At 40.7% G+C, this 26,941-nt stretch overlaps 1 protein-coding gene across 1 annotated transcript; it reads left to right on the forward strand.

Annotated features, from left to right (window-relative positions):
* The first annotated feature begins 1,325 nt into the window (after window positions 1-1,325).
* lats1 (large tumor suppressor kinase 1) lies at window positions 1,326-26,249 on the forward strand. The gene is made up of 8 exons (XM_078399051.1): window positions 1,326-1,418; window positions 4,164-4,667; window positions 10,685-10,835; window positions 11,483-13,068; window positions 16,684-17,266; window positions 20,592-20,774; window positions 24,303-24,409; window positions 24,675-26,249. Exons 2-8 carry the CDS (start codon window positions 4,275-4,277, stop codon window positions 25,188-25,190), a joined length of 3,519 nt encoding a protein of 1,172 aa, XP_078255177.1. The 5' UTR covers window positions 1,326-1,418; window positions 4,164-4,274; the 3' UTR covers window positions 25,191-26,249.
* Window positions 26,250-26,941: the final 692 nt, after the last annotated feature.

The raw sequence follows: 26,941 nt of genomic DNA on the forward strand, positions 1-26,941 counted from the left end.
CAGACCTCCTGACTTCTTCCAGCAGTTTTTCTATGCCAGGAAAGGTTTGCATATTGTCTATTGTGAATTTGAAATCTGGAGAGGTTGCAGATGGAGAAAATTGTGGATGTGATTGTAAGGATAGGTATTTTGGGCCAGATCAGGTACTGATTGCAAAATGAATGAGCCTCAGAAGTATGTATACCTCTTTGTTTACAATTATCTGGGCATATTGGAATAAGTTGGTAATTTCACATTGTTAGAGGTGTTATTGGGAAAGATGATGAGCCATGGTCTTCAGAGAGGAATGAACTCTCCAACTAGCAGTGTGTACTTCCGGCTTTGCATTTGAATTGATAAAGGTGCTTTATTAATTGAAGTTTTTTCGAGATGGAGCATATGCTCAAGACTTTCAAGGTCAGCTAAATGCAAAAAATTTCAGCTATGCAGAATCAGCAACATGATAACATGTTAATTGGAAATATGTGTTGGATGGCGGGTAATTTTGCTGCTGCTGTTTGATTAGTTCCATTGGATCTTTACTTATTTGAGGTTGTAGTGTTTAATAGCCAAATGGGCGTAGAGAAGAAGCTGTTCTTGATCCTGGAAGTTAGTTTTCAGGCTCCTGTATCTTCTTGCCGATGGCAGTGGTGAAAGGAGTGTGTGGCCACAGGGTGATGTGGGTCTCTGATTATGCTAGCTGCCTTTTTGAGGCAGTGATTCTGATAAATCCCTTTGATGGTGGGGAGCATCTCTGGATAGAAGGAATGGGTGACCTTTCGGGTCGAGACCCTTCAGATTATTTCAGACCAGATTTCAAATCCACAAACCTTTCCTAGCATAAAATACTCCAGCATTTTGTGTCTAAAAAACCACCTACTCCGCAGCACCCTTTCATTAATGCATTGTGCTGTATCTAACTTGTATGAGTTTAATTTAGTTTATTGTCACATGCGCCAAGGTACAGTGAAAAGCTTTTGTTGCGTGCTAACCAGTCAACAGAAAGACAATAAACATGATACAATAATACATGATTACAATCGAGCCATCCACAGTGTCCAGATACATGATAAAGGGAATATGCACAGTGCAAGATAAAGCCAGTACAATCCGGTCACAGATAGTCTGAGAGTCTCCAGTGAGGTAGATAGTAGTTCAGGACTGCTCTCCAGTTGTGGTAGGATGGTTAGCACAGATTTAACCAGACATGCACTTGGATAAATGTGCATCAGCACATGAAGTAGTTTGAGATTGTTGGGATGAATGAGTGAGTCCTCCCGGCCTGACGAGGGCTCCACTGGCTGCGAGGGCGACGAGCCGCCGAGACCCGATCCCGCTCCCCGCTCTCGCGAGCGGCCCGTCGGCTGCAGAAGAGAAGCGAAGCGGCCATTGTGGAGGCAGGCGGGGTGAGGCTGAGTGGAAGGAGAACTGCGGCAGAGGTAAAAGGAGGAGTTGAGCCGGAGACGGCTTCCCCTCGCCGCCTACTACCCGGCTGAGGGGGAGTGCGTCGCCTGGCCGGCCCAGCGCTGGAGGCGTGCGGTGCGATGAGTTGGCAAGAAGAACAGAGCAGAGGCCAAAATGGCCGTGGGTGGGTGGGTGGGTGCGGGATCCCGGGCAGGAAGGGACGGGAGACCGCGGACGCTGCAGGCCTGGGCGTGCTCGCCAAAGCCCGGTTGCAGGCGCGGGTATCGGCGAGCCAGTGCTAGTTTGTGAGCCATGTAAATAAAGGGCAGCATCGGCTTCCTTGACTTGCCGAGCTGGTGCAGCTGCGCACTTGTCCTGAATCATGGATTATGAAGGGAGGCCACTCGGCCCATTGTCTCTGTGTCGACTGAAAGTTTTAAAATCAGTTCCACTCCGTTCTCTTTCCACGTAATGGGCCATTTCGGGTATTTATCTAGTTCACTTTTGATAGTTACTGTAGCGACTTGCTTCCTCTACCCTTTGAAGCAGTGCATTCCATATCACTATTGGGTAATTCCATCTCTACTACTGCTTATTTGCCACTTAACTTAAGTTTGTATTCGATTTATTTAAAATTATCTCGCAGAAACGATTTATCATACTCTCTGAGAACCTTCTGTAATTATACACACTTCTATTATTTCTCCCCTTCATTTTCTCTGAAGTGTGAACAATCTCAACTGCTCTAATGAACATGTAACCAAAGCTCTATGGTACTGAACCAATTTGGGCTGACTAATGTAATGTTAATCTTAAACCTTTTTCATTTATTTTCCAAATCTTTCCAATAAACATCTCAAGCGAGCACTTGTGTGGACTTTTTCTCTGTTTCACGTTGTCTGTTTAGTATTAAATAGTTTGTAACATAAGCAGCTTTGCATTTTCTTAATTTTGATTTCTATTTCTCTCTTTTGATGACCAGTTTAGTGTTAATCCACACCTTGCTACATGTTATGTGGGAATCTCCGATTCCTTGCAGTATTTTTTAAAACATCAATTATAATGCAAGACATAAGGAACTGCAGATGTTAGTTTACAAAAAAAGACAAAGTGCTGGAGTAACTCGGTGGGTCAGGCAGCATCTCTGGAGAACATGGATGGGTAATGTTTCAGGTTGGGATCCTTCAGTCTGAGTATAATGCAAGTCAAGATCTCAATTTTACTGAAAGAGAGAAAACATTAAAAAAAGACCCAACTATGAGAATGAACTTTGTTGCCTGGGTAATTTAGAGAGCAATAGGGAAACATATTTTATGTCATTGTGTTTTCATTGAATTTCCATAATATTCGCAATATTGCTCGAATGAACCCAATTAAACAAATTTGTTTCCTCATCCAAAATTGACTGGATAGCACATGAAACAAAGTTTTTCACTGTATTTCAGTATACGTGACTATGCTAAACCAATACCCTATGCCTGTTCTCAAGTCTTGTTTTACCATTAGTGGAGGACCTGATGAAGTGCTGGACAAAATGTGTGGAAATTAATCGTATTACAAATTAATATTTGTTAATTGTATCTCAGAACTAACATTCATAATTGCCCTTTCTTCAAGGACATTCAAACATACAACAGTGCAGCACAGGAACACTCATTTTGGCCCACAATATCTATGCGGCCATGATTCTAATTTAAATTGAACATCTGCCTATACATTGTCTATGGCCCTCTATTCCCCACCCATTCACATTTGTCCATATGCTTCCCAAATGTTGTCATTGTATCTGCTTCCACCACTTACCGGCAGAGTACTCGAGCACTAGAATTTGGGGGGTTCTGTTGGAGTAGCCTGGACTGCAACTACTTAGTGCTGGTGGTGGGGGAGGGAGCGTTCAGGATTGTGGATGTGGTACCAATTAAGTGAGGTGCTTTGTCTTGAAGGCATTTGAGCTTCTCGCAACATGCGGAGCTGCATTCAATCACACAGTGGGGAATGTTCTATCACATTCCTGATGTGGCTTGGAGGTGGTGGAAAGGGTTTGAGGTGTCAGGAATGAGTCACTCGGATATGTAGCGTCTTGTCAATCAGATAAGTTTTACGACATTCTGATGAGTTCATGATGACCATCACATACTAGATCGAGATTCTTAATTCAATAATATATAAGGCCCTCCAAGCTGTTTGGTGTATTAAATCAGTGTAGAAAATACTTACAATAGGAATAGAAATAGGCTATTTAAAATCTCAAACTCATCCAACCTTTACGGCTGTACTCTGACATAGACTCCACGTAATGTCCTTTGTCCTATATCCCTTAACATCTTAACGTTCAATCTCCAATTTCCAGCCAACGATTAACTTAACATCAATTACCGCAGTAACATTTCTTTGATAAAATGCTACAAATAACGAGTTTTCTGGGATCAAACTTTTTTTGCTGGTTCACTGATATAGTACTGAACCTGCAGTCAAGTATTGCCCTAGATTGAATCCCCTTGACCTCTTTCATATAAGTTGATCTTGGGGAGAAGATGCAGGAAGATAGTGTGAAACACAGATAATCTATTGACATATTTCCAAAGAGGAGGAACTTTGTGAGAAGAATGAAGAATTTGCTGGCATTTAGGAATCATATTTATTTATCATACGAGGGAGCTTTGACTTCCAAATTTTCCATTATTGACCCTTTAGCTCAAATAGTTACTGTATGATATGGTGAATCTTATATGGGGGGGTTTGTTTTCATCATGGTAACAAGTGTTTCTTTTAAATTCCAGATTACTGGTTTTTGTGATAACAGATGTGCAGAACAATACGTGACTAATATTCTTGGATATCTAACACACAAATTGGCCTTCTGTAACCTGCTGACATTTAAGTTCATGTAAATGAGCCAAGACTGCTTGGTTTTATCTGACGCGTTCATGAAGAGGGGGGATAAGCTTGATGGACATAGACAAATGAGACCAAAAACATTCCCTGCCAGCAACTTTTCTGGGAGTAGCAGGCAAATGTTGCAGGAAATCCGGGAGAGTCTCAGACATTTGCCTAAACCATCAGGAGATGCTGGAAGTACTGATCAAAATATGATGAAATTGAGCACGGAAGATTCACGACAACAAGGACGGAATGCTCTTAAATTTGTGACTCACCAAAAAGCTTTACAAGAGATCCGAAATTCTTTGCTGCCATTTTCAAATGAGTACAGTTCATCAGTTCGTGGATCTGCTGATGTAAACAAGCAGATGTTACAGGATTTGGTGACTGCAGGATTTGATGAGGTGAGAGAAATTTAAATAAAACGTGGATTTAGTCCTCTGATGCTTTGCAAACTATTACTATTACATATGGAAGCATTTTACATTTTAAGCTGATATCATTTGGATAACTTGAGGGGAAAATAGTAGTCTGTTAACAATGCATTATTAACATACAAATTGAAAGGATTTTGTTGCAGATCATCAATTATGAATCTTGCTGCTGGTTTTCTTGGACTTCACCACTTGCTTTTAAGATAACATCTTGACTTTGCCCTGTTGTAAAGAATTAGCTGGATTTGCAATTAGGAAGTAACAATTTTAAACGTTCGATCTCATTTCCATATTTAGTGAATTATTTCTAGACATTTTTTTTAAATCACATTTTGTTTTACTTTTCCTTTCTCCTTTTTAACATTCTCACTAAATCCAGTCTTTCCTTTTTTTTAAAAAGACTTCTTTCTTTACCTGATTTGACTTTAATTCACTCTCCTTCTTGGTCTTACTCTTCACTAGATTCCTAGATAACATGCCCCATTGCCTGTTATTAATTAGTTATTAATTAAACTTCTTTCTTTACCTGATTTGACTTTAATTCACTCTCCTTCATGGTCTTACTCTTCACTAGATTCCTAGATGCCCCATTGCCTGTTATTAACTCGCATTTTGCAGTATGTTAAGCTGCAAAAAAAATCTGATTATTTGAAGGAACTATTTAGACAAAATGGGCAAATGTCTTCAAGCTAAATTTGACCATAATAGATTTAGTTTTACTATTGTCACATGTACAGTGAAAAGCTTTTTTTTAATGCCATCCAATCAAATCTGATAATACCATGCATAAATAAATCAAGTCAACCTCAAGTACAGTAAGTAGAGCAAAGGGGAAGATACAGAGTGCAGAATATAGTTCTCAGCTTTGTAGCACATCACTTCCATTGACAAAGTCCGATGTCCACAATGGGTAGAAGTGAATTGGACAGCACCCTAGCTTATAGTAGGACCATTCTGATGCCTGATAACAGAGGGGAAGAAGCTGATCCTGAGTCTGGTGGTGTGGGCTTTCAAGATTCTGCCCAATGGGAGCAGGAGAAGAAGGAATGAGACATGTCCTATTTATGATTTATAAATGCTGAGTGCAGGATGTTGATAATCTGACGATGCATTAGCATTAAGTAAACATCATTAATTGGCAATGGTATTTCTGGAAATAATTGAACTCTTTATAATAATAATAATAATAATAATGCATTACATTTGTATAGCGCTTTTCTAAAAACTCAAAGGCGCTTTACAGGGTTTACTAAAACATAGAAAAAAATAAATAAATAAGTAAACGAACAGAAAAGGACAAATAAGGTGAGGTGACGGTCAGTGGTTGAAGGCAGTTTTGAACAGGTGAGACTTCAGTGATGTTTTGAATGTGGTGAGTGAAGAGGAGTCTCTGATGGTTTGAGGTAGTGAATTCCAGAGGGTGGGAGCAGTGATGGAGAAAGCCCTGTCCCCCCAGGATCTGAGTTTGGTCCGGATGGGGGGGGACAGGAGGTTAGCAGCAGCAGAGCGGAGGGTACAGGTGGGAGTGTGTCTGTGGAGGAGGTCAGTCAGGTAGAATGGGGCCAGGTTATGGAGGGCTTTGTAGGTCATGAGGATTTTGTATTGGATTCTCTGGGGGATGGGGAGCCAGTGGAGCTTGTAAAGGACAGGGGTGATATGGTCACGGGTCGGGGAGTGGGTGAGTAGACGGGCAGCGGAGTTCTGGATGTATTGGAGTTTATTGATGATTTTTGAGGGTGAATCATAGAGAGGCTGTTACAGTAGTCCAGACGGGAGGTGATGAAGGCGTGGATGAGGGTTTCTGCAGCTGTGGAGGATAGGGACGGACAGAGACGGGCGATGTTTTTGAGGTGGAAGAAGGCTGTCTTGGTGATGTGTTTGATGTGTTTGTCGAAGGAGAGGGTTTGATCAAAGATGATTCCAAGATTCCGGATGTGAGGGGAGGTGGATACTGGGAAACCATCAATGTTGAGGGTGAAGTTGTGGGTGGATTTGGTGTGCGTTTTTGGTCCAATGATGATGATTTCAGATTTGTCGCAGGTTGAGGAAATTGATTTGAAGCCAAGATTTTATTTCAGTGATGCAGTTTGTCAGGATAGAGTGTGTGGTGGTGGAGATTGATTTGGTGGAGATGAGGAGCTGGATATCATCGGCGAGGCAGTGGAAATTGAGACCATGACGGCGGATTAATTGACCAAGGGGGAACAGGTACAGGATGAAGAGGAGGGGACCAAGAACTGAACCTTGAACAGGTACAGGATGAAGAAGGAGGGGGCCGAGAACTGAACCTTGGGGGACACCTTGGGGGAGGGGAGCGGTGGGGGATTTGCAGTTATTAATGGAGATGAACTGGTGCCTGTCGGAGAGGTATGATTTGATCCAGGATAGGGCAGTGCCGGTGATGTTAAAGGTGGTTTCAAGTTGGGTGAGGAGGATGGAGTGATTGATGGTGTCAAAGGCGGCGCTGAGGTCGAGTAGGATGAGAATGTTGAGGTTGCCAGCGTCAGAGGAAAAGGTCGTTGGTGATTTTGAGGAGTGCAGTTTCAGTACTGTGGTTGGAGCGGAATCCGGATTGGAATGTTTCATACAGGTTATTGGTAGAGAGGTGATGTTTGAGTTGAGAAGCTACAGCGCGTTCCAAAATTTTGGACAGAAAGGGTAGGTTGGAGATTGGTCTGAAGTTGTTTGGGGTGTCAGGGTTGAGTCCAGGTTTATAGAACCCTTTCAGTGCCAGTCATGTTTCTGTTGATGCCAGATTTAAAGAAAAGTTGTACAATTGGGAATCTTAATTGGGAATATCTCAAGGGTTTGTTGGAATTCGAAGAAGTATTAAACAAAGTAAACCGAGTAAGCTTACAATGCTGGACTCTTGAATAAATTTCTCACATGGCTCTTCTTGACAAAGCGAAAATGCCTTGATCCTGATTCAATTTTCTTGAATATGGTTTTGAATATGGCCAGCACTGTGGAAAGAATTTGGAGAGTATGTGGAAGAAACTCACTAAAATGATGTCTAGTTTAAAAAGCTTTGCCTATATGTATAGACTGGAGAAGCTGAGGCTTTTCTCTTTAGAGCAGGTTTTAAAGAGAAATAAATGTATTTCAAATTATGAAGGGTGTAGACAGATGCTGTTCTCATTGAAAGAACCAAGGAATTAAAGTGATTGGCAAAAAAAAGGACAGAAAAAATGTTTTTTGCAACAGGTAATTGAATTGTAGCATTAGGAAGGGAGCTGCTAATTATTTGAGAGAAAAGAAGTGGCAACATTTTAGGAAGAGGGCAAAGGAGTGCAACTAGTAAACTACTAGCTGGTATAGGCTCAACTGGCCATTTGGTTTCCTTCCTAACTGTTGGCATTCAGTGACATGCTCTCTGTTTACATAGGTGATTTAATGGTGTGGCTTGGTGAAATCCAGGTCTTAGTAAAGTAAAAGTAGACTTTGCAATATTGCTTTTATGAGGAGTTTGCAATGGTACGTGCAAATTAAATTGATTTGCATCCAGTGGCCTATGAAGGACTGCAGTCTCCATCTGCAAAATAAGGATATTTACACTAGGGAGTATCATTGGGTGCATGTTTGGAAACTGGTAAACACTGCACAACACAAAATATAATTTGTGAAATTTGAAGTGAAGAGAATGTCTATCATGAGCCCATCAATTAGTTAGTTCATATTTATTATCTAATTAATGTTGCAGTAGATTTTTGAATCACTTCCTAAACAGCCTGAGTGTTGACTCTGCTGGAGAGTTCAGAGGAATCTTTAAAAAGTACCCTTTGTGATCTTTGAGCTAGACAACATTGTTAGCTCAAAAATGATAAAACTTAATAGAACATGGCTACCAATGACTTTCAAGTACAGGGAAAGCATTCATTTCTTTGAGCTTTTCATACCATTCAGTTAGAGGGAAACCTGTATCTTAATCCCTTTTACCTGGATTTAATGCTATAACTGTTTCAGTCTTGAAAATTTATTTTTCTGTTGAAAGAATGCTTCCTGGTTTCACTCCCAAATGGCCTAATTCTGAAGGTTGTGCCCATTTTCAGAATCCTCCGCTGTGCTCTTCATTTTTTCTATCTTTTATCATTTTCCCATCCGCAAAATTTGTAAGATTTTTTTCATTTCTTTTTCCAGTGTTTCTTTAATTTCTGAATAAACCAAGGTTTTTTGCGGCATTACTTTTTTTAAGGATTATGTCTAATCTGTATCCAAGTTTCCATGGACTCATTTATTTCATTTCCCAGGCTATTTTTTCTTTCCTATCATTGATATAGTTATTTCCAGTATGTAATTTTCCCCCCAAATATTTTTCTTTAATAATTATATTACTTTCAATATGCTGCCTGACTCCAGCATTTTGTGAAATAAATACCTTTGATTTGTACTAGCATCTGCAGTTATTTTCTTACATTACTTTCAATACTTAATATTCATCCCCAGCAAAGATATTTTTGTATAGGTATCCCAGAAACTAGTCTCACTTTTCCCCTCAACCACTCCTGTAATATCAAATTCCACACTTTCGCTACTTTATGGGTACTGAAGGTCTTATGAATTATTTTTGATTTCTTTATAATCATAATGACAGTCACTAGTATTTCTCATCCCTGCACAAAGAACCGCTTACTCTGTCTCAACAATCAAATCTTACATGCTAACTTTAAAGAACTCTACCAGCCAGCCTTAGTTTTCTTTTTTCAATCCTTTGTATTTATGGCTCCAATCTTATGGGTCGTTTTCGCGCTTTCTCCAGTGGCTCTATGTCCTAGTTCCACTAATGGTGCAGAGAGTTTTACACTGAAAGAGTTATCAATAATCTATTGCCAGGGAGTAGAACTGTTTGTTGTTGATTTAAAAGGTACTAACTTTGAAAGTAGCTTCACAAAAAAAATCCCTTTCCACAATTTTTGAGAGTCTGCATTGACATTCCTAAGCAGTGATGGAATTTTGGAAGTTAGAAAGTCCTATATTTTTTTTAATCATCTTCCAGAAATGTTTTCATATTTCCACAAATAATGGTTGCCACACAACCTCAGAGATTCCTTGGTGGAAAATAAGTGGTTCAGAACACATCCCCCAAATATGCTATTGCAAAAGAATTGTAAATGAAACATTCATAACTTGTAGTTATACCTGCATCACACAACTGAGTTTATCAGATTTAATTCAGTAGGCAGCTCAGGTTAAACTTACATTTGTGTGTCCACTTCTGGTCACTGAAGCAGAAAAGAAAGATTTGAGAGCTAGGAACAATACAGAGAAGGGCAGTGAAGTTGATCTATATTCCAACAATTGGTTATGTGAAAAAGAAACTTCAGCTTACATGAAGTATCTTTGTATATAACTCATTTATTTGCCTAGAATGGAATAAAGAGGATTAACCTTGAGCAATATTTCAAAGGCAAAAGGATCCAGATATAAGCTGGTAAAAGTTCCTGGCTGAACTCGAGAAGCAATTTTTAAACAGTGATATTACTTGGAATGCTGTCAGGATAAGGAAGTGGCAAAAACATAAGCCATCAATGGTATTTTAGACTTTTATGAATAAGTAGGGTGGGTGTTTTTTTAATTTCAATGCAAAGATGATATATGTAAACTTAATAGGCATTGTAATTGTGTGTGATCTTGATAGTTTCACTTATAATGCACAAATAACCATTTTTGTAGCAAAATGTGTTAAGTGATGTTGCTTTGAAGATACTGTGAGATTCTCTTTTGTTCCAATATATAATAACAAAGGATGGGAAGGCAAATTCCACTTGCGTATAAATGAAAACAAAATTATGCCTCGAGTGAGACCCTGAGTTGTATGTGACAGTCATTTTTGTGTGCTCATACTTATTATTTTATCTGTGGAACCTGCTGCTAAATGTGTTAAATGTTAAAATAACTGATGTGAAACATTGTGATTTTATAATTGTAGAAAATATGATGCTGCTTAAGATGATGTATGTTTTTTTGTATCTGCATTTGATCCTTTGTAGGACATGGTAGTGCGAGCTCTCAAGCAGACCAACAGTCGTAGTATAGAGGCTGCTATTGAATACATCAGTAAGATGAGTTATCAGGATACCAGGCGAGAGCAGATGGTCGCTGCAGCTGCAAGACCAGTGAATGCAAGCATGAAGGCATCAGGTATGCATCGCTGAAGTCTTAGATGACCCTAAGTGCTAAGATATCATTTAAGTCTCTTTCTATTGTTCACAGTCTGGACTGTTGGTTTCTGTTGCAGCAACATAATCCATTTATATTCGTCTAGTTTTGGGTCATTTTAAGTGGTTGCTCTGATTGGGGCTTGTTAAAATTTCATTTCTGTTGTTGGGATATTTAATGCATTCCTGTATTTTTTTTAAACAAAATCTTTAATCTACCAGGCTATTGTAGGAATGGTGCGTTTGTTTGGCTACAGATGTACAGATCACTGTGGCTTTGAGCGAAATTGTCAGCTGTTCAGTGTAGTTTAGCATCAGTGCCACATAGTGTGCACAACAGCTAGTTACTTATATTTTAATCTTTTAATATATTTGTGATATTCCTGTGCTTCAACTGCACATATAGTGCAAGAACATCATAATATCAGAGACCAGAAAACTTATTATGAAGAGCAATCAATCCAGTTTAAAGAATGTTATCATTCCTAGCTACTGAATCTGCTGGAGCAGTCAAGGATTTTTTTCTGTCTTCTCAGTTAAATTGAGAAATAATAACAATTATTGCTATTTAAATTACTGAAAGAACTTTACCTTTCTATAGTTTTATGTTTCTGTCATATTTCCTAACAGGATCCAATGCTGTTCAGCAAACAGTAAATAGGAGACCAAGTTGGAAGGGTTCAAAAGAATCGTTGGTTGCACAGCGCCATGGTCCATCATTGATGGAGGGCATGGGATATCGTGCAGAAAGCCCAATCTCTCAGTTAGAAATGGGTCGGCCACTGTCTTCAAGTTCTGGAATGACTGCGTATACTCAGAGTCATCCAGGGAATGGACAGGGGTCTTTGGGAGCAGTGAACTCTCAGAGAGCAAATCCCCCACCTTCACTTCCAGTGAGAAGTGTAACTCCACCTCCACCTCCCCCTCGAGGGCAGACTCCTCCCCCACGTGGCACCACTCCTCCCCCAGCCTCATGGGAGGGGAGCCAGCAACCAAAACGGTTCTCTGGAAACATGGAGTACATGATCACGCGGATATCTCCAGTGCCGCAAGGAGCCTGGCAAGATGGATTCCCACCCTCCAACCATGGTGCTGCCTCCATGATGAATCCGCCACCCCAAGGCCAGCGAGGAATAAGTCCCATTCCACTTGGTAGACAACCTATAATTATGCAAAACACCACCTCTACTAAACACAACTACCCTACAGGCAGAACGGGACATCAGAATGGATCTACACAGGCAGATGGACCCATGGGTGGACACTTTGTGCCTCATCAAAATGTGATGGGTGGGAATCCTGTGACTCGTCAGCCACCTCCTTACCCTCACTCTCAGGCTAGTCGGCAAAGCCCAAGTGCCTTACAAATGCAAGCAGGGGGTGCTGCTGCTTCCACCTACAGCAGCAACTTGAATGGGAATGTTTCGCAGTCTGTCATGGTGCCGAACAGAAACAGCCAGAACTTGGATCTTTATAACATCAGCGTGGCTGGGATGGCATCTTCTTGGCCACAGCCGCCTCCAACGCCCCAGTCTGTGGTTTGCACTCCAGAGACGACTAACTGGCATCCTTCCCAAAATATGAATGCACCTGTAAGATCAAATTCTTTCAATAATCACCTTTTATCCAGCCGACAGGCTCATTCCAACTCACAACAATCTGCTACCACTGTTACTGCCATTACGCCTGCACCCATTCTGCAGCCTGTGAAAAGCACTCGTGTTCAGAAACCTGAACTGCAGACTGCACTTGCCCCCACTCACCCTCCCTGGATGCAGCAGGCTGCTCCAGTTCCCGAGGGTTCTAGTTTGGGTGAAGCTCCAAGTTATCAGCCTCCACCTCCACCATATCCAAAGCACTTGCTTCAGCAGAATCAGCCTGCACCACTTTATGATTCCATAGCTAAAGTCAGCAAAGATGAGCAGACAGCAAAACCTTCCACTTTATTTTCGCATAGTTTAGAAGAGGACGAGCCTGAGAAGGTCATTGAATATGGGGAACGGCTTGATGCTACAGAGAAGGAAAAGAAACAGATTACAACGTCGCCTGTCCCTGTGCGGAAAAACAAAAAGGATGAGGAGCGTAGAGAGTCACAAATTCAGATTTACTCCTCGCAGGCATTCAAATTCTTCATGGAACAACATGTGGAGAATGTGCTCAAGTCTCATCAGCAGAGGTTGCATCGCAAAAAACAACTCGAGAACGAAATGTCGAGGGTAAGCAATGTACTCTTTCTGATGTCAGAATAAAATTTCTTTCATTTGGGCACCATTCATTTGTAGCCAATGTCCTCCTGGCAGCCACCAGGGTCAATGGTGAAGCAGCTGTGTTGCTTACTCATTCATGCTATTTTTGTTCCAGCTTTTGTAAGGCATTGACCCAATCGCAAATATTGACTGATAAAAGCTAATTAGTCCTAGGTCTGAGAAACTAGTAAGAAACTAAAATGTTTATACATATAAGTTCCACAGCAGAGATCTGAGGAGAGAATTCTAGCTGTCACCTCAGCGTCGTGCTTCTGATCGGTGGTTAAATTGATTTGGTCTATGGTGGATCTAAACATTCCCAGATACTGCTTGAAGAAGAACAGAGGAGTTTTTTCATGGTGTCCTGATATGAAATTATAACTGGTTATCTGATTGCTATATAATTATTGCTTGTGGAGCCTGATTATAACATTCTCTACAACAGTGACTGCAAATTTATTTTGAGGTAGTAATGTGTCTTTGGGAGAAAACCTGATGTTTTGTGAAATGCTTTGTAATCAGGAAGGCCAGGTCTGTCCTGAGTTGCCCCCTCGACTCAGTACAGGCGGTGGGAGAGAGGAGGATGATGACAAAGATAACATCGCTGCTGGACAACAACTTCCACCCCATGCAGGACACTGTCACTGAACTGAGTAGCTCCTTCAGTGACAGACTCCTTCACCCCAAGTGCGTGAAGGAGAGATATCGGAGGTCCTTCCTTCCCGCTGCTGTGAGACTGCACAACCAGCGCTACTCCCAGCAGACCAGTCAACAGTAACAGTAAAGGAATAACACAGTAAATGATGACAATTTATCCTTATCTTTATTTTTATTTATAATGAATGTCTCTTGCTATCCACTTTGCTGCTGTAACACTGCAAATTCCCCCGATGTGGGACAAATAAAGGAATATATTATTATTAAACGTAGCTCATTCTTTTTATAATTTTCTTTTACAGAAAGGTCCAAGGGAGATGGAAACTTGCCAGAGTACTAAATATACATTTTTTTCTTCTTGCAGTACATGCCACACAAGGAAGGATATCAGTAACTATTAATCCATTCCTGTCTTCCTTCAATGGATTCAAACTCTAATGTGGAATGTTAAACATTCCCACTTCTGTGTTGAAACAATGGTGCTAACTGGAAAGGTTGCTTTTCCAGGAACTGGATCTCTGCATTCACATTCACAATTATTCACCACCATGTGTCAGTTATCTGGCTAGTAAACTGGAGATCTAGATTCTCACCTCAGTGATACAAATTCAGATTACACCATGGCTGCAGACATATTTAAATTGTTAATTAAATGATCTGAAATGATTTAAAAAATCAAGCTTTAGCAACATGATCCTGAAACTACAAGATTATTGTAAAACAAATAACCTGGTTCATTAATATCCTTCAAAGAGAAAATGTGCTTCTCCGACCAGTCCAGCCTTTATCTGACTCCAGACCATAAACAATGCACTTGACGTGTGTTTGTCCTCTGAAAGCTATTGTTGTATTAAAACTACTATATTGGAACATAATCCAGACAAAACTGAATTGATCACCCTGCATCTTGGTGATCAATTGGTCCTGGATTTATTGCTCCATGCAAACTTCTCAAAAATACATCAGCTGGTTTGACCCACCAGAGTTGATGGCACAGTGACGTATAGGTGGGCAGAACTGACCCTGGTAGTCTTCAAAATTGACATCAGATTTCATGTAATGTCAAAGAAGAGATCTGTCTCCTCCATCTCATGAATCAATACTCCTCTAGGTTGAATAATAGTTGTAAGAGACACTGAGACGTAAGTGGGAGAGAGGTTACAGTGCCCATTACAATGTCTCTCATGTCAGAGATTAGATAGTGCTTTGTTCTACCATCTCTCCCCCACCTTCTCTGCAACTTAAAATTAACTTGTTTTTTCTCTTCTCCAGTTTGGACAAAGGGTCTTCAACCGAAAGCATTAGCTTTTTCTCTTTCCACAGTTGTCTGGTCTACTGGTGTTTTCCAAGATTATGTGTGGGGCTACATCAGAAAACAATTTAAGCCTATGTCCACTTTGCTTCTAAGATCAGAATGTATTTGCTTTCACAAGAAAATAACCATTAATTCAGTTAAAGGAATTCGAGCAAATTAACTGGGATGTAATATATACTCAACAGCACTACTTTGTTCTGCACTGACTGAAAACATGGTGCAAGTAAGTTCCTTAGTAACTTAACAAGGATATACATAAAAAGACAAACCTGCAAGGCAAAGACACAAAAAGCTGAAATAACTCAGTGGGACAGACAGCATCTCTGGAGAGAAGGAATGGGTGATGTTTCGGGTCGGGACCCTGCTTCAGACTGATGAATTAACTGAGGAGCCAAGAGCAATGGACATTTTTTTTCCCAGGAAGTGTCAGCATAAACATGACCCCTCAAATTACAAAAGCTTGTGCTGTGAGATTCATTGCTGTTTACTTGGAGCCTGAGTAGCAGAAGTGTGAGTAAGTCATTTAGCTCTTTGTGCCTGCTCCACCATTCAATAAGACCATGTGTGGTCTTTTATTTTAGTGCTAATTTCTTGAAAGATCCTGATATCCTTTGATTCCCTTAATATCTATGAATCTCTGTCTTGAATAATCAATTATTCAGCTTCCACAACTCTCTGGGATAGAAAGTTACAAGAAGTCATTTGCCTACGCTCATCTTATTCCTGAATGGTTGTCCCCTTATTTTAGCATAGTGACTCCTGGTTCTAGACACCCTAGCCACAGGAAACATTCTGCATCTACCCTTTCAAATCTCATAGGAATATGTGCTTCCTAGATGTACTATTTCTGTAAATGCATGTTGTTACTGGATTCTCCGTTCTTATCCCATGTCTATGAAGTTTATTTTATTGTGTAGAGGATGTTGATTGACTATTTGTTATTTCCTGACAAATCAAACGAAAATAATTGAAAAAATCTTTCTCTGACCATACAGTTAAAAGTCCCATCTCTGGTTTGTGCTCGAAAAGAGAACTTCTCAAGAAATGTAATCGTTTAGAAGTGTAGTTATATCATTGTAGGAATTGCAGTTGTTAATGTACAAACAAAAAGCTCCCCCAGACAGCAGTGGGATTGTGACGTGTTAAGGGAAAGTTCCCGTAGATAAACATATGGACAAAAGCAGTTATAGTAAACTGTAAAAAATAAGGATAAAATTCATGTAAAATTATGAGTGAAATACATCCATGCGCACTTCATCGTGTTACCACCCACACTCAAACTTACTTGACTTAACGATTATTCTCAGTCTTGGCCTGGTGTGTAAAACACAGCACATTGTTAATCAGGAGATATTTATTCTTGCTTATATGGCTAGAAACACTCAGACCCTACAGAAGGTCTCAGACCTGGAAATTATTTTTGTTTATCTTTCCACAAATGTCTAAACAGCTAAGTATTTACACCATTTCTGTTTTCATTTCAGATCTGCATTTTTCTTGTTACATTTTCATTTAATATGCTTTTCTGTTCTAAATATTCTCTGCAATCGGCGATTGCAACCAAAAGGGTTTGTTGTAAAAAGAAAGTCTGCCTTTGGTTTATTCAATTATAGGTTGGATTGTCAAAAGATGCCCAAGACCAGATGCGCAAGATGTTGTGCCAGAAAGAGTCTAATTATATTCGCTTAAAAAGGGCGAAGATGGATAAGTCCATGTTTGTAAAGATCAAGACCTTGGGGATAGGTGCGTTTGGAGAAGTCTGTCTAGCTCGGAAAGTAGATACCAATGCGTTGTATGCCATGAAGACGCTGAGGAAGAAAGATGTGTTGCTGCGAAATCAAGTTGCTCATGTGAAAGCCGAGCGGGACATCTTGGCAGAAGCTGACAATGAGTGGGTGGTTCGACTCTATTATTCATTCCAGGATCGAGACAACCTTTACTTTGTGATGGACTACATTCCAGGAGGGGACATGATGAGCCTCCTTATAAGAATGGGCATTTTCCCAGAACCTTTAGCACAATTCTACATTGCTGAACTGACCTGTGCCGTGGAAAGTGTCCACAAAATGGGCTTCATTCACAGGGACATTAAGCCAGATAACATCCTGATTGATCGAGATGGCCACATAAAACTCACTGACTTTGGGCTGTGCACAGGTTTCCGATGGACCCATGATTCCAAATATTACCAAAGTGGTAAGTGATATTTATTTACATATGTTTAGGAAATTCTGCTGCAATTAGGAAAAAATAATCACTGCTCTATTCAATCTGATTATAACTTGAAAGAACATTACAGTCGGAAATTTGTTAATCTAGATGACAGTTACAGAATCTCTACCTCTTCATCGCCAACAGTAGGCATCATAATACAATTTCGCATGGTAGTAGAAAAAGGTCAAACCCGAGAGAGAGAGAGATTCTTAATTTTGTCAGATTGAGTCATCTATACGTGGAGGCAGCAAGAATAATAGTAATCAATCAATGACTTTCCCTAACCCCATTGTAATTAACTGGCTACATGCCCAGGTATAGTGTGATTAATGAATCCAGCAGTAATGGCCCAGTATGTGATAACCATGGGTGACACGCAGGAATATTGAAATAATGTCCAATACTTAGATGGTGACACTTATTCCAAAACTAACACTGTAATGATTCCCAGCATTTTTAGAGTATACACAATAGAGTTTGTAATTTCTTATTAATAACCCCATTTGGCCATCAAAAATCAACAAATGATTACAGAAATGTTTTCTATTTGTAACTTATGTCCCCTCTTTTTTGACTTTATCATGTACCTCCACCTTCGAGCTTATCTCCAAACTTCTTCCCTGTCCTTTACTCTGTCATTTATCATCCTCCACTTAGGCCACAGCTGAAATATTGCATGTAGTTCTGGTTGCCATAGAGTGGAAAGGACGTGATTGCACTGTAGAGTGTAGAGAGGATTTACTGGAATAATACCTGGGGTGGAATGTTTTAAGTTATGAAGAGAGACTGGATTGACCAGGGTTGTTTTACTTGGACTAGAGGAGGCTGAGGGGACCTGATGGAGATGTGCAAAATTATGTGAGTTACAGACAAAAGTAGTTAAGTCTAAGTAGCTCTTTTGTGACCAGCAGGACCAGGGGTAATTTCCTGACTCTCTCTTCATTTCCTGCTCTGCTGCTCATCTTTTCTCCTCTACTGCTGTGAGGAAGTGCAGAGATTGGGGAATGAGACTGGTGAAGTGTATAACCTTTGGGTGCTAGGCAGAGTAGCTATGTAGTTAAATACAATATTCTCAGTGTTTAGTACGTGTATGTGATCCCAAAATGAGACTTCTATGAAAAAAAGGAACTGCACAAACTATTCTGTTTAACTACTTCATGCTGAATTTATGCAGAACATGAGGCTCCTCCCACCTGATTCACTTTAATCAAGGTAACCTAATCTTCACCTTTGTTTCTTTAGCTTCCCTATAAATAATTAATAAGTAAAAGTCTCAACTGCTATCCTTCACTCCTCCTCAATCCAACTGTGACCTACTGGCCCCTGTCTGTCCCCACCTCTTTTAACGAATTACCTTCCCTCTCCACTCTCAGTCATGGTGCAGGGTCTCGACCCAAAACGTGGGTGGTTCCTTTTCCCCGGAGTGTTCCTCCAGCAGTTTGATTTTTTGCTCTAGATTCTGGAATCTGCAGTCTTGTATGAAATTGTGTAACATACTTTTTAATATGCAAACCTTTGTAGAGTACTTTATCTTCTGACCCATCCTCGAGCAGTGCTTTATTATGGTGATCAAATGTTCCACAATTATCCAAAAGATTGCATGTATCATGGTGTTATTGTCTTGGTGTTTGTAGACCCGTGAAGAGAGCATGCTTCATCTCATTGTCAACTTTATCTTTTGAACAATGTCAGCCTTGTGGGTTTCTTTTAAATAGCTCCTAGGGGAAATGTATGATTTTATCATGATAGTCATATACCAGATAATCTGGAGTTGATAGAAGCTGAAGTTAGGCACACAGGTCTCTGCCAGTTGTGGTGGGGAGTCTGAATAAAGCACCAGGTCTGCGCTTTGAGTATCTGTTGGGACTGAATGGATCATTGAGTTTGGATTGAATTGAAAAAGAATGAGTGGAGAGAATATAGAATGAGTCATGTGACTTGACATTGATCACTTGTCGTAAACTGTGGCTCCTCTGACTATCATGTAAAAGGAGACTGAAGTCCTGAAATTTATTTATTTTTCACAAATTTGTCTATAATCTGCAATCATATCATATCATATATATACAGCCGGAAACAGGCCTTTTCGGCCCTCCAAGTCCGTGCCGCCCAGCGATCCCCGTACATTAACACTATCCTACACAATTTTAGGGACAATTTTTACATTTACCCAGCCAATTAACCTACATACCTGTACGTCTTTGGAGTGTGGGAGGAAACCGAAGATCTCGGAGAAAACCCACGCAGGTCACGGGGAGAACGTACAAACTCCTTACAGTACAGCACCCGTAGTCAGGATCGAACCTGAGTCTCCGGCGCTGCATTCGCTGTAAAGCAGCAACTCTACTGCTGCGCTACCGTGCCGCCCAGAATTTCATTCTGCAAGCAGAGTAAATCATGTTCTTGTTGTCAAAAGTTCGAACAACCACTAGTACAATCCAGGTGTCCATCATAAAAATGAGTTTATATATGAATCAACTGTTCCAACTTTAATTAGCTATAGTAAAATGTGTTGTACTGCAGTGAGAGCATTCACAGAAAATGCAATATTTTGTAATGCTTAGAATTCGCTATCAGGTCTGGTGTAACAGTTCCATGGGCACAATAGCATTCATACTTGCCTACCAACTGGTTATAGGAACATTCCTAAGCTATAGTTAGGGACCACTGATTTGATTCTTGTCCTTTGGACATGGGACACAGATCAACATATTGCACCATTTTATTCTTTGGTAAAATTAACCAGACAAGGCAAGCCTCTGCATCTCCAGACACCTGTTGATGTCCTCCAGCAAACTGTAGATTTCTCTGGAAAAGCTTTGACTTGCAATTTCTTTACAGAAAAGCAAGAAATTGCAGTAGCTCAACTTCTTCATCACTACCTTTGATTTACTTATCCCCAGCACATTTTATGTTCCAAATTAGGAATTATTGTTATGACCTGAAATGTTGTCTGACCATTTCCCTCCATCGACGTTACCTGACTCGCTGAGTTCCTCCAAATTTGTTTTTTTGCTTATAGATGAGTGTGATCACTTTCGATTTGAAAGAAAAGCTGTTTCCAGATCAAGGATGAGTGCTTAGTAATCATGTTAGAGTCATGCAGCATGGCCCAACTTGCCTAAGGATGAGTGTTCTTTCAGGTGTTCCCACTAGCTGTATGGTTGAATGTCATTGATCATCCAATATCTCTGAAATGGTGGAGTCAAAAGGGGGGTAATTTAGTGCTAGAATTTATTGTGTCTTGTTCATTGCTGTCCTTGCAGATCCTTGTATGATTTTTAATGGGTTTCCATAATTTACCCAGGTGACCATCCTCGGCAGGACAGTATGGATTTCAGTAATGAATGGGGTGATCCCAAGAGCTGTAAGTGTGCAGAGAGACTAAAACCACTGGAGCGAAGAGCAGCTCGGCAACATCAGCGCTGCTTGGCACATTCCCTGGTGGGCACACCAAATTACATTGCACCAGAAGTATTGCTCCGTACAGGTAAAGTTAACAAGTTCTGTTTAAGTGAGCTTTGATTGCATTCAGAGTAAAAAAAATATTTTCCTCATTACAGTAACCCCTTTACTGTCCACTGCTGAATTGTCTTGACACTACTCTATAGATCCTAACTTGCTCTGTGCTTCTCTCACCCATCATTGCTATAATTGGCTCAAAATTTACCACAGATTGATTTTTTAAAAGCGATTCATCATTTTCTGCTAACCTCTGTATCTATCTCAACATCGACAAATCCCTGAGGTGCTTGAGCTCTCTAATTCTAGCCTCTTGTCAAGTCAAGTCAATTTATTTGTATAGCACATTTAAAAACAACCCACGTTGACCAAAGTGCTGCACATCTGACTAGGAAAAAAAAGAAACATACAGTGGCAGGCAGCCAAACACAACGGCGCGGCCATCTTGAACAAAATGTTAATTCAATCACCCACAGTCACAGTCTTGTGACTCACTCTAACCTCTCCCCTCCTGAACGTTCAGCCCTCCACTCACTCTGCAACAACCCTGACTTAGTCATCAAACCCGCTGACAAGGGAGGTGCTGTGGTAGTCTGGCGTGCTGACCTCTACCAGACCGAGGCCAGTCGACAACTCTCGGACACCTCCTACTTATCTTTGGACCATGACCCCACCGACGAGCACCAGACCTTAGTCATCAACACCATCACTGACCTCACCAATTCCGGCGCTCTACCCTCTAATGCCTCCAACCTTATCGTTCCCCAGCCCCGCACGTCCCAATTTTACCTTCTACCTAAAATCCATAAACAGAACTGTCCTAGCAGACCCATTGTTTATGCCTGTTCATGTCCCACCGAATTTATTTCCACTTACCTCGACTCCATCCTATCCCCCCTGGTCAAATCCCTCCCCACCTACATCCAAGACACCTCACATGTTCTCCGTCTCCTCGATAACTTCCGGTTTCCAGGCCCCCACTCTCTCTTTACCATGGATGTCCAGTCACTCTACACATCCATCCCCACAAGGATGATCTTGAAGCCCTCCATTTCTTCCTCAACCGTAGAACCAGCCAATCCCCATCTACTAACACTCTCCTCCGCCTGGCAGAGCTGGTTCTTACCCTTAACAACTTCTCCTTTGACTCCTCCCACTTCCTCCAAACCAGAGGCATAGCTATGGGCACTCGCATAGGCCCCAGCTATGCCTGCCTCTTTGTCGGGTACGTCGAACAATCCCCGAACTCTACCTCCGCTACATTGAAGACTGCATTGGTGCTACCTCCTGTGCCCGTGCGGAACTCACTGACTTCATACATTTCACCACCAATTTCCATCCTGCTCTTAAATATACTTGGACTATCTCCGACATCTCCCTACCGTTTCTGGACCTCACCATCTCCATCACAGGAGACAGACTAGTGACTGACATCTACTACAAATCCACTGACTCACACAGCTATCTGGACTACACCTCTTCCCACCCTGACTCCTGCAAAAAGTCTATCCCCTACTCCCAATTCTTCCGTCTACGCTGCATATGCGCCCGGGATGAGGTGTTCCACACTAGGGCATCAGAGATGTCCTCATTCTTCAGGAAACAGGGCTTCCCCTCTCCCATTATAGATGAGGCTCTCACTAGGGCATCCTCTATATCCCGCAGCTCCGCTCTTGCTCCCCCTTCCCCCCATTCGTAACAAAGACAGAATCCCCCTTGTCCTTACCTTCCACCCCATCAGCCAGCATATCCAACAAATCATCCTCCAACATTTCTGTCACCTCGAACGGGACCCCACTTCTGGCCACATCTTCCCATCTCCACCCCTTTCTGCATTCCGCAGAGACTGTTCCCTCAGTAACTCCCTGGTCCACTCGTCCCTTCCTACCCAAACCACCCCCTCCCCGGGCACTTTCCCCTGCAACCACAGGAGATGCAACACCTGTCCCTTTACCTCCCCCCTCAACTCCATCCAAGGACCCAAACAGTCTTTCCAGGTGAGACAGAGGTTCACCTGCACCTCCTCCAACCTCATCTATTGTATCCGCTGCTCTAGATGTCAATTTCTCTACATCGGCGAGACCAAACGCAGGCTCAGCGATCGTTTCGCTCAACACCTTCGCTCAGTCCGCCTTAACCAATTTGATCTCCCGGTGGCTGAGCACTTCAACTACCCCCTCCCACTCCCAGTCTGACCTTTCTTTCATGGGCCTCCTCCAGTGCCATAATGAGGCCCACCGGGAAATTGGAGGAACAGCACCTCATATTTCGCTTGCGCAGCTTGCAGCCCAACGGTATGAACATTGACTTCTCCAACTTTAGATAATTCCTCTGTCTCTCTCTTTTTCCCCCCCTCTCCCCCTTCCCAGTTCTCCCTGTCTTCCTGTCTCCACCTATATCCTTTCTTTGTCCCGCCCACCTGACATCAGTCTGAAGAAGGGTCTCGACCCAAAACGTCACCCATTCCCTCTCCTAGATGCTGCCTGACCTGCTGAGTTACTCCTGCATTTTGTGATACCTTCGATTTGTACCAGCACCTGCAGTTATTTTTCAGCAGTAATATTACAAGTGAAGCTTATACTGTTTTTCCAAGACTAAGATTCGTGGCGAGGCTCATATTACTTTGAATTGGTCCCTTTCAGCTTTAGTTTGTTTCATACAAAAGCCATTGTATTCCCTGAAGTCGCATTAGGTCTTGTGTATTTCAAATGTTTCTGTTTTCTTCTTGTCTCACATCCCTCTGTTGCATTTCCTTAACTGGTAAAACTTATAGAAGGCAATTAGATTATATCTACATCTTGCGCAACTGACATAACGGGCTGAATATTTTAAATCCAAAAACTGAAAGGTTATTCAGTTGTTTTCAATCATCGTTTATTTAGAATGGCCAACAAAATCTCTAAATAGTATAAACTAGGAATTAAGCCAAAGGAGTTCAAAATCAAGTGTTATAACTTAGAATTGTAACTAGTCTTTTAAGATGTGGTTGTCAAAGATATTCTTAACCTCAAAAACAAAACCAGATTTTATGGGTCAGTAAAGGATAGGAGCTGAATTAGGGCATTCGGCCAATCAAGCCTACTCCGTCATTCAATCATGGCTGATCTATCTCTTGCTCCTAACACCATTCTCCTGCCTTCTTCCCTTAACCCCTGACACCTGTACTAATCAAGAATCTATCTCTGCCGTAAAAATATCCATTGACTTGGCTTCCGCAACCTTTTGTGGCAAAGAATTCTAGATTCACCACCCTCTGACTAAAGAAATTCCTCATCTCCTTCCTAACGTAACATCCTTTAATTCTGAGGCAATGACCTCTGGTCCTAGACTCTTCCACTAGTAGAAATATTCTCTCCACGTCCACTCTATCCAAGCCCACTCTATCCAAGCTTTTCACCATTTGGAATATTTCAATGAGGTTCTCCCTCATCCTTCTAAACTCCAGTGAGTACAGGCCCAGTGCCTTCAAATGCTCATCATGTGTTATGAATAATAAATCTTGGTAACTTTGTTAATATTTAATTAATTTGTAATTATATTAATTTCTGGCTTGCAGGTTACACCCAGTTGTGTGATTGGTGGAGTGTTGGTGTCATTCTTTATGAAATGTTGGTGGGACAGCCTCCTTTCTTAGCACAAGCTCCATTGGAGACCCAGATTAAGGTATGTTTCTATCTCTATATAAGCTACAAAATGGACAGAAATGGTTATTCGTTCTAGAATAAATGTCGAAAATAAGTGCAGATGCCGGAATGGGAGCGCATTCAATGGGTTTCTAATCGATTTTTAAATTGCCATGATCTATGTGAATGGTGGCACAGGCTCAAGTGTTAAATATGTTTGTCCATTAGTAAAATGTATTTAAATGCAGGTTAATTTTTTTGGAATGGTTGTCTTATGGTTTTAATTATTGTCTATTGTCACAAAGGTCATAAATTGGCAGACAACACTTCACATCCCACCCCAGGCTAAACTTAGCCCTGAGGCATCTGATCTCATTATCAAACTCTGTCGAGGCCCTGAAGACAGGCTTGGAATGAACGGCACAGATGAAATAAAAGCCCATCCGTTTTTCAGGCAAATCGATTTCTCCAATGACATCCGGCATCAGTCAGCTCCGTACATTCCAAAGATAACTCACCCAACAGATACGTCCAATTTTGATCCCGTGGATCCTGACAAATTGTGGAGTGAAGGTAATGATGGAGAAAATGTCAATGACACGCTCAATGGCTGGTATCAGAATGGGAAGCATCCAGAACATGCCTTCTACGAGTTTACATTCCGGAGATTTTTTGATGATAATGGCTACCCTTACAGCTATCCTAAACCATTGCAGTGTGATTATAATAGTCTGGAAACGCATGAGCACCAGACAGAAAGTAACAAAGAAAATGCTGTATCAGGGAAGCGGAGCCAGAATCGAGAACTGGTCTATGTATGAATGAAAATCTCATTTTTTTTAAGGAAAAACCCTTTTATTGTTTAATTCCCAGGGATGGATTTTAGCTTTTACTTGATGCTTACATGTTTTGGTTCTCAAAAACTTACAGAAAAATATATTTTGTAAGTATTAATTTATTTTAAATGTTGTAATTTGAATCCTTCAGTGACATGTGAATAAATAGAACATTGACTTTAGTACTTAACACTAGAGTTAAAAATCAATTGGATCAGGTGATCAATATCCGATCAGTAATATGGGTCTTGTGCGTGACATCATTCTTCAGTACACTGTCTTTATCCTTAAGTGTTCCCTTTTAGGAAAGTTTAACTTAAGTACATAATAGATGCCTTACGTTCTTTATTAAAAGATTTTAGGGATCCACTATTTTCCCATGGCTCTGCTCTCACTACAAAATTTTGCTTGAAAAGAGTGTAGTTAAAGACTAATAGCATGGGAATTGCTATGTTATGTTTCCAGCAGCGAGGCTCTATACTGAGAATGGGAAAAGATGCACCAAGATATATATATGACTAAATTTGTGACCCATGTTTCTCTCCAATCTAGACATCTGACACACTGGTACTAGATTTAGGACTTTTAACACTATAAAGTACAATCTGTACTCGCACTGTGGCTGCAGAGGGCTGTAATATTATACAATCTATTCTGTTCTCACAGGGGGTGTAGGGTAGACCTTTTTTCATAGTGCCCTATCCTGTACCACACTGAGAAAGGGGAGATGGCTGTACCATTGTGGGTCCCATGTTTCTATCTAGTGAAGTTGGCCCTATCAGGGATGGATCCATTCTAAATGACCCATTACATGTCTGAAGCCTAGGAAATGGTCTTTAACAGTGTGCCTTAAAACTTCCTGCTTAGCTTTGACCAAATATGAAGAAATCATTTTGGTGTAATTTACATGAAAATCTTTTAGAAGCATATAGTCTGCAGGTTATTAGCTTTCTATTTTTTCTAATTTATGCATTGAATTATTTATAAATTATACATGTTGTATAAACATTTAATTTGTCAGTACTTTCATTGTCTCATTTTATTTCCAATGACATTAAATCTAAATTCATTTTCAAACTTGATTATTGGCTGTTTTGTCTGTTAATAATCTACACCCAAATTAACTAGTGTTTCATTGTTATTTTATAGCAAATACCATTCAGTTTGACATTGTCACTGAATCAAAATCTTGGAATTTAATACCTATCAGCACTGTGATTTGTTTACTCCAAAACACAGCATTTCCTGTCCTTGGCTTGCCACATCAGAGTTTGTTATGGGAAATTAAGGCTCATGGTGTAGGTGGTGACATTGATAGAGGTTGATAATTGGGTGGCAAACAGGAAACAATTGACAAATGAGTTGTTTTCTGGTTGACATGAAGGAATACATGGTGCACCACAGAAATCACTGATGGGGATCCTTACAATTAGTATAAATGACTTAGATGAAGTACTGATTGCTGTCTATGGCCAAAGAAAGTTGTGAAGTAAATTAAAATGGAATACCAATAGATTAAGTGCATGGACAAAAGAGTATAATATAGGAAAATACTTTGGCAAGAAAAATTAGAAAGCATATTATCCAAATGGTGAGAGATTGCAGATGGTTCAAGTAACCTAGTGGATGATTTGCAAAGCACTTATACAAGTACAATGAATAATTATGAAAGCTAATAAAATTCATCAATTACAGAAGTAGGGAAATTATGCTTCAGACATTGATTACACAGCTGG

This window comes from Rhinoraja longicauda, chromosome 5 (genome assembly GCF_053455715.1).
Source record: "Rhinoraja longicauda isolate Sanriku21f chromosome 5, sRhiLon1.1, whole genome shotgun sequence".
NCBI classification, from domain to species: Eukaryota; Metazoa; Chordata; class Chondrichthyes; order Rajiformes; family Arhynchobatidae; genus Rhinoraja; species Rhinoraja longicauda.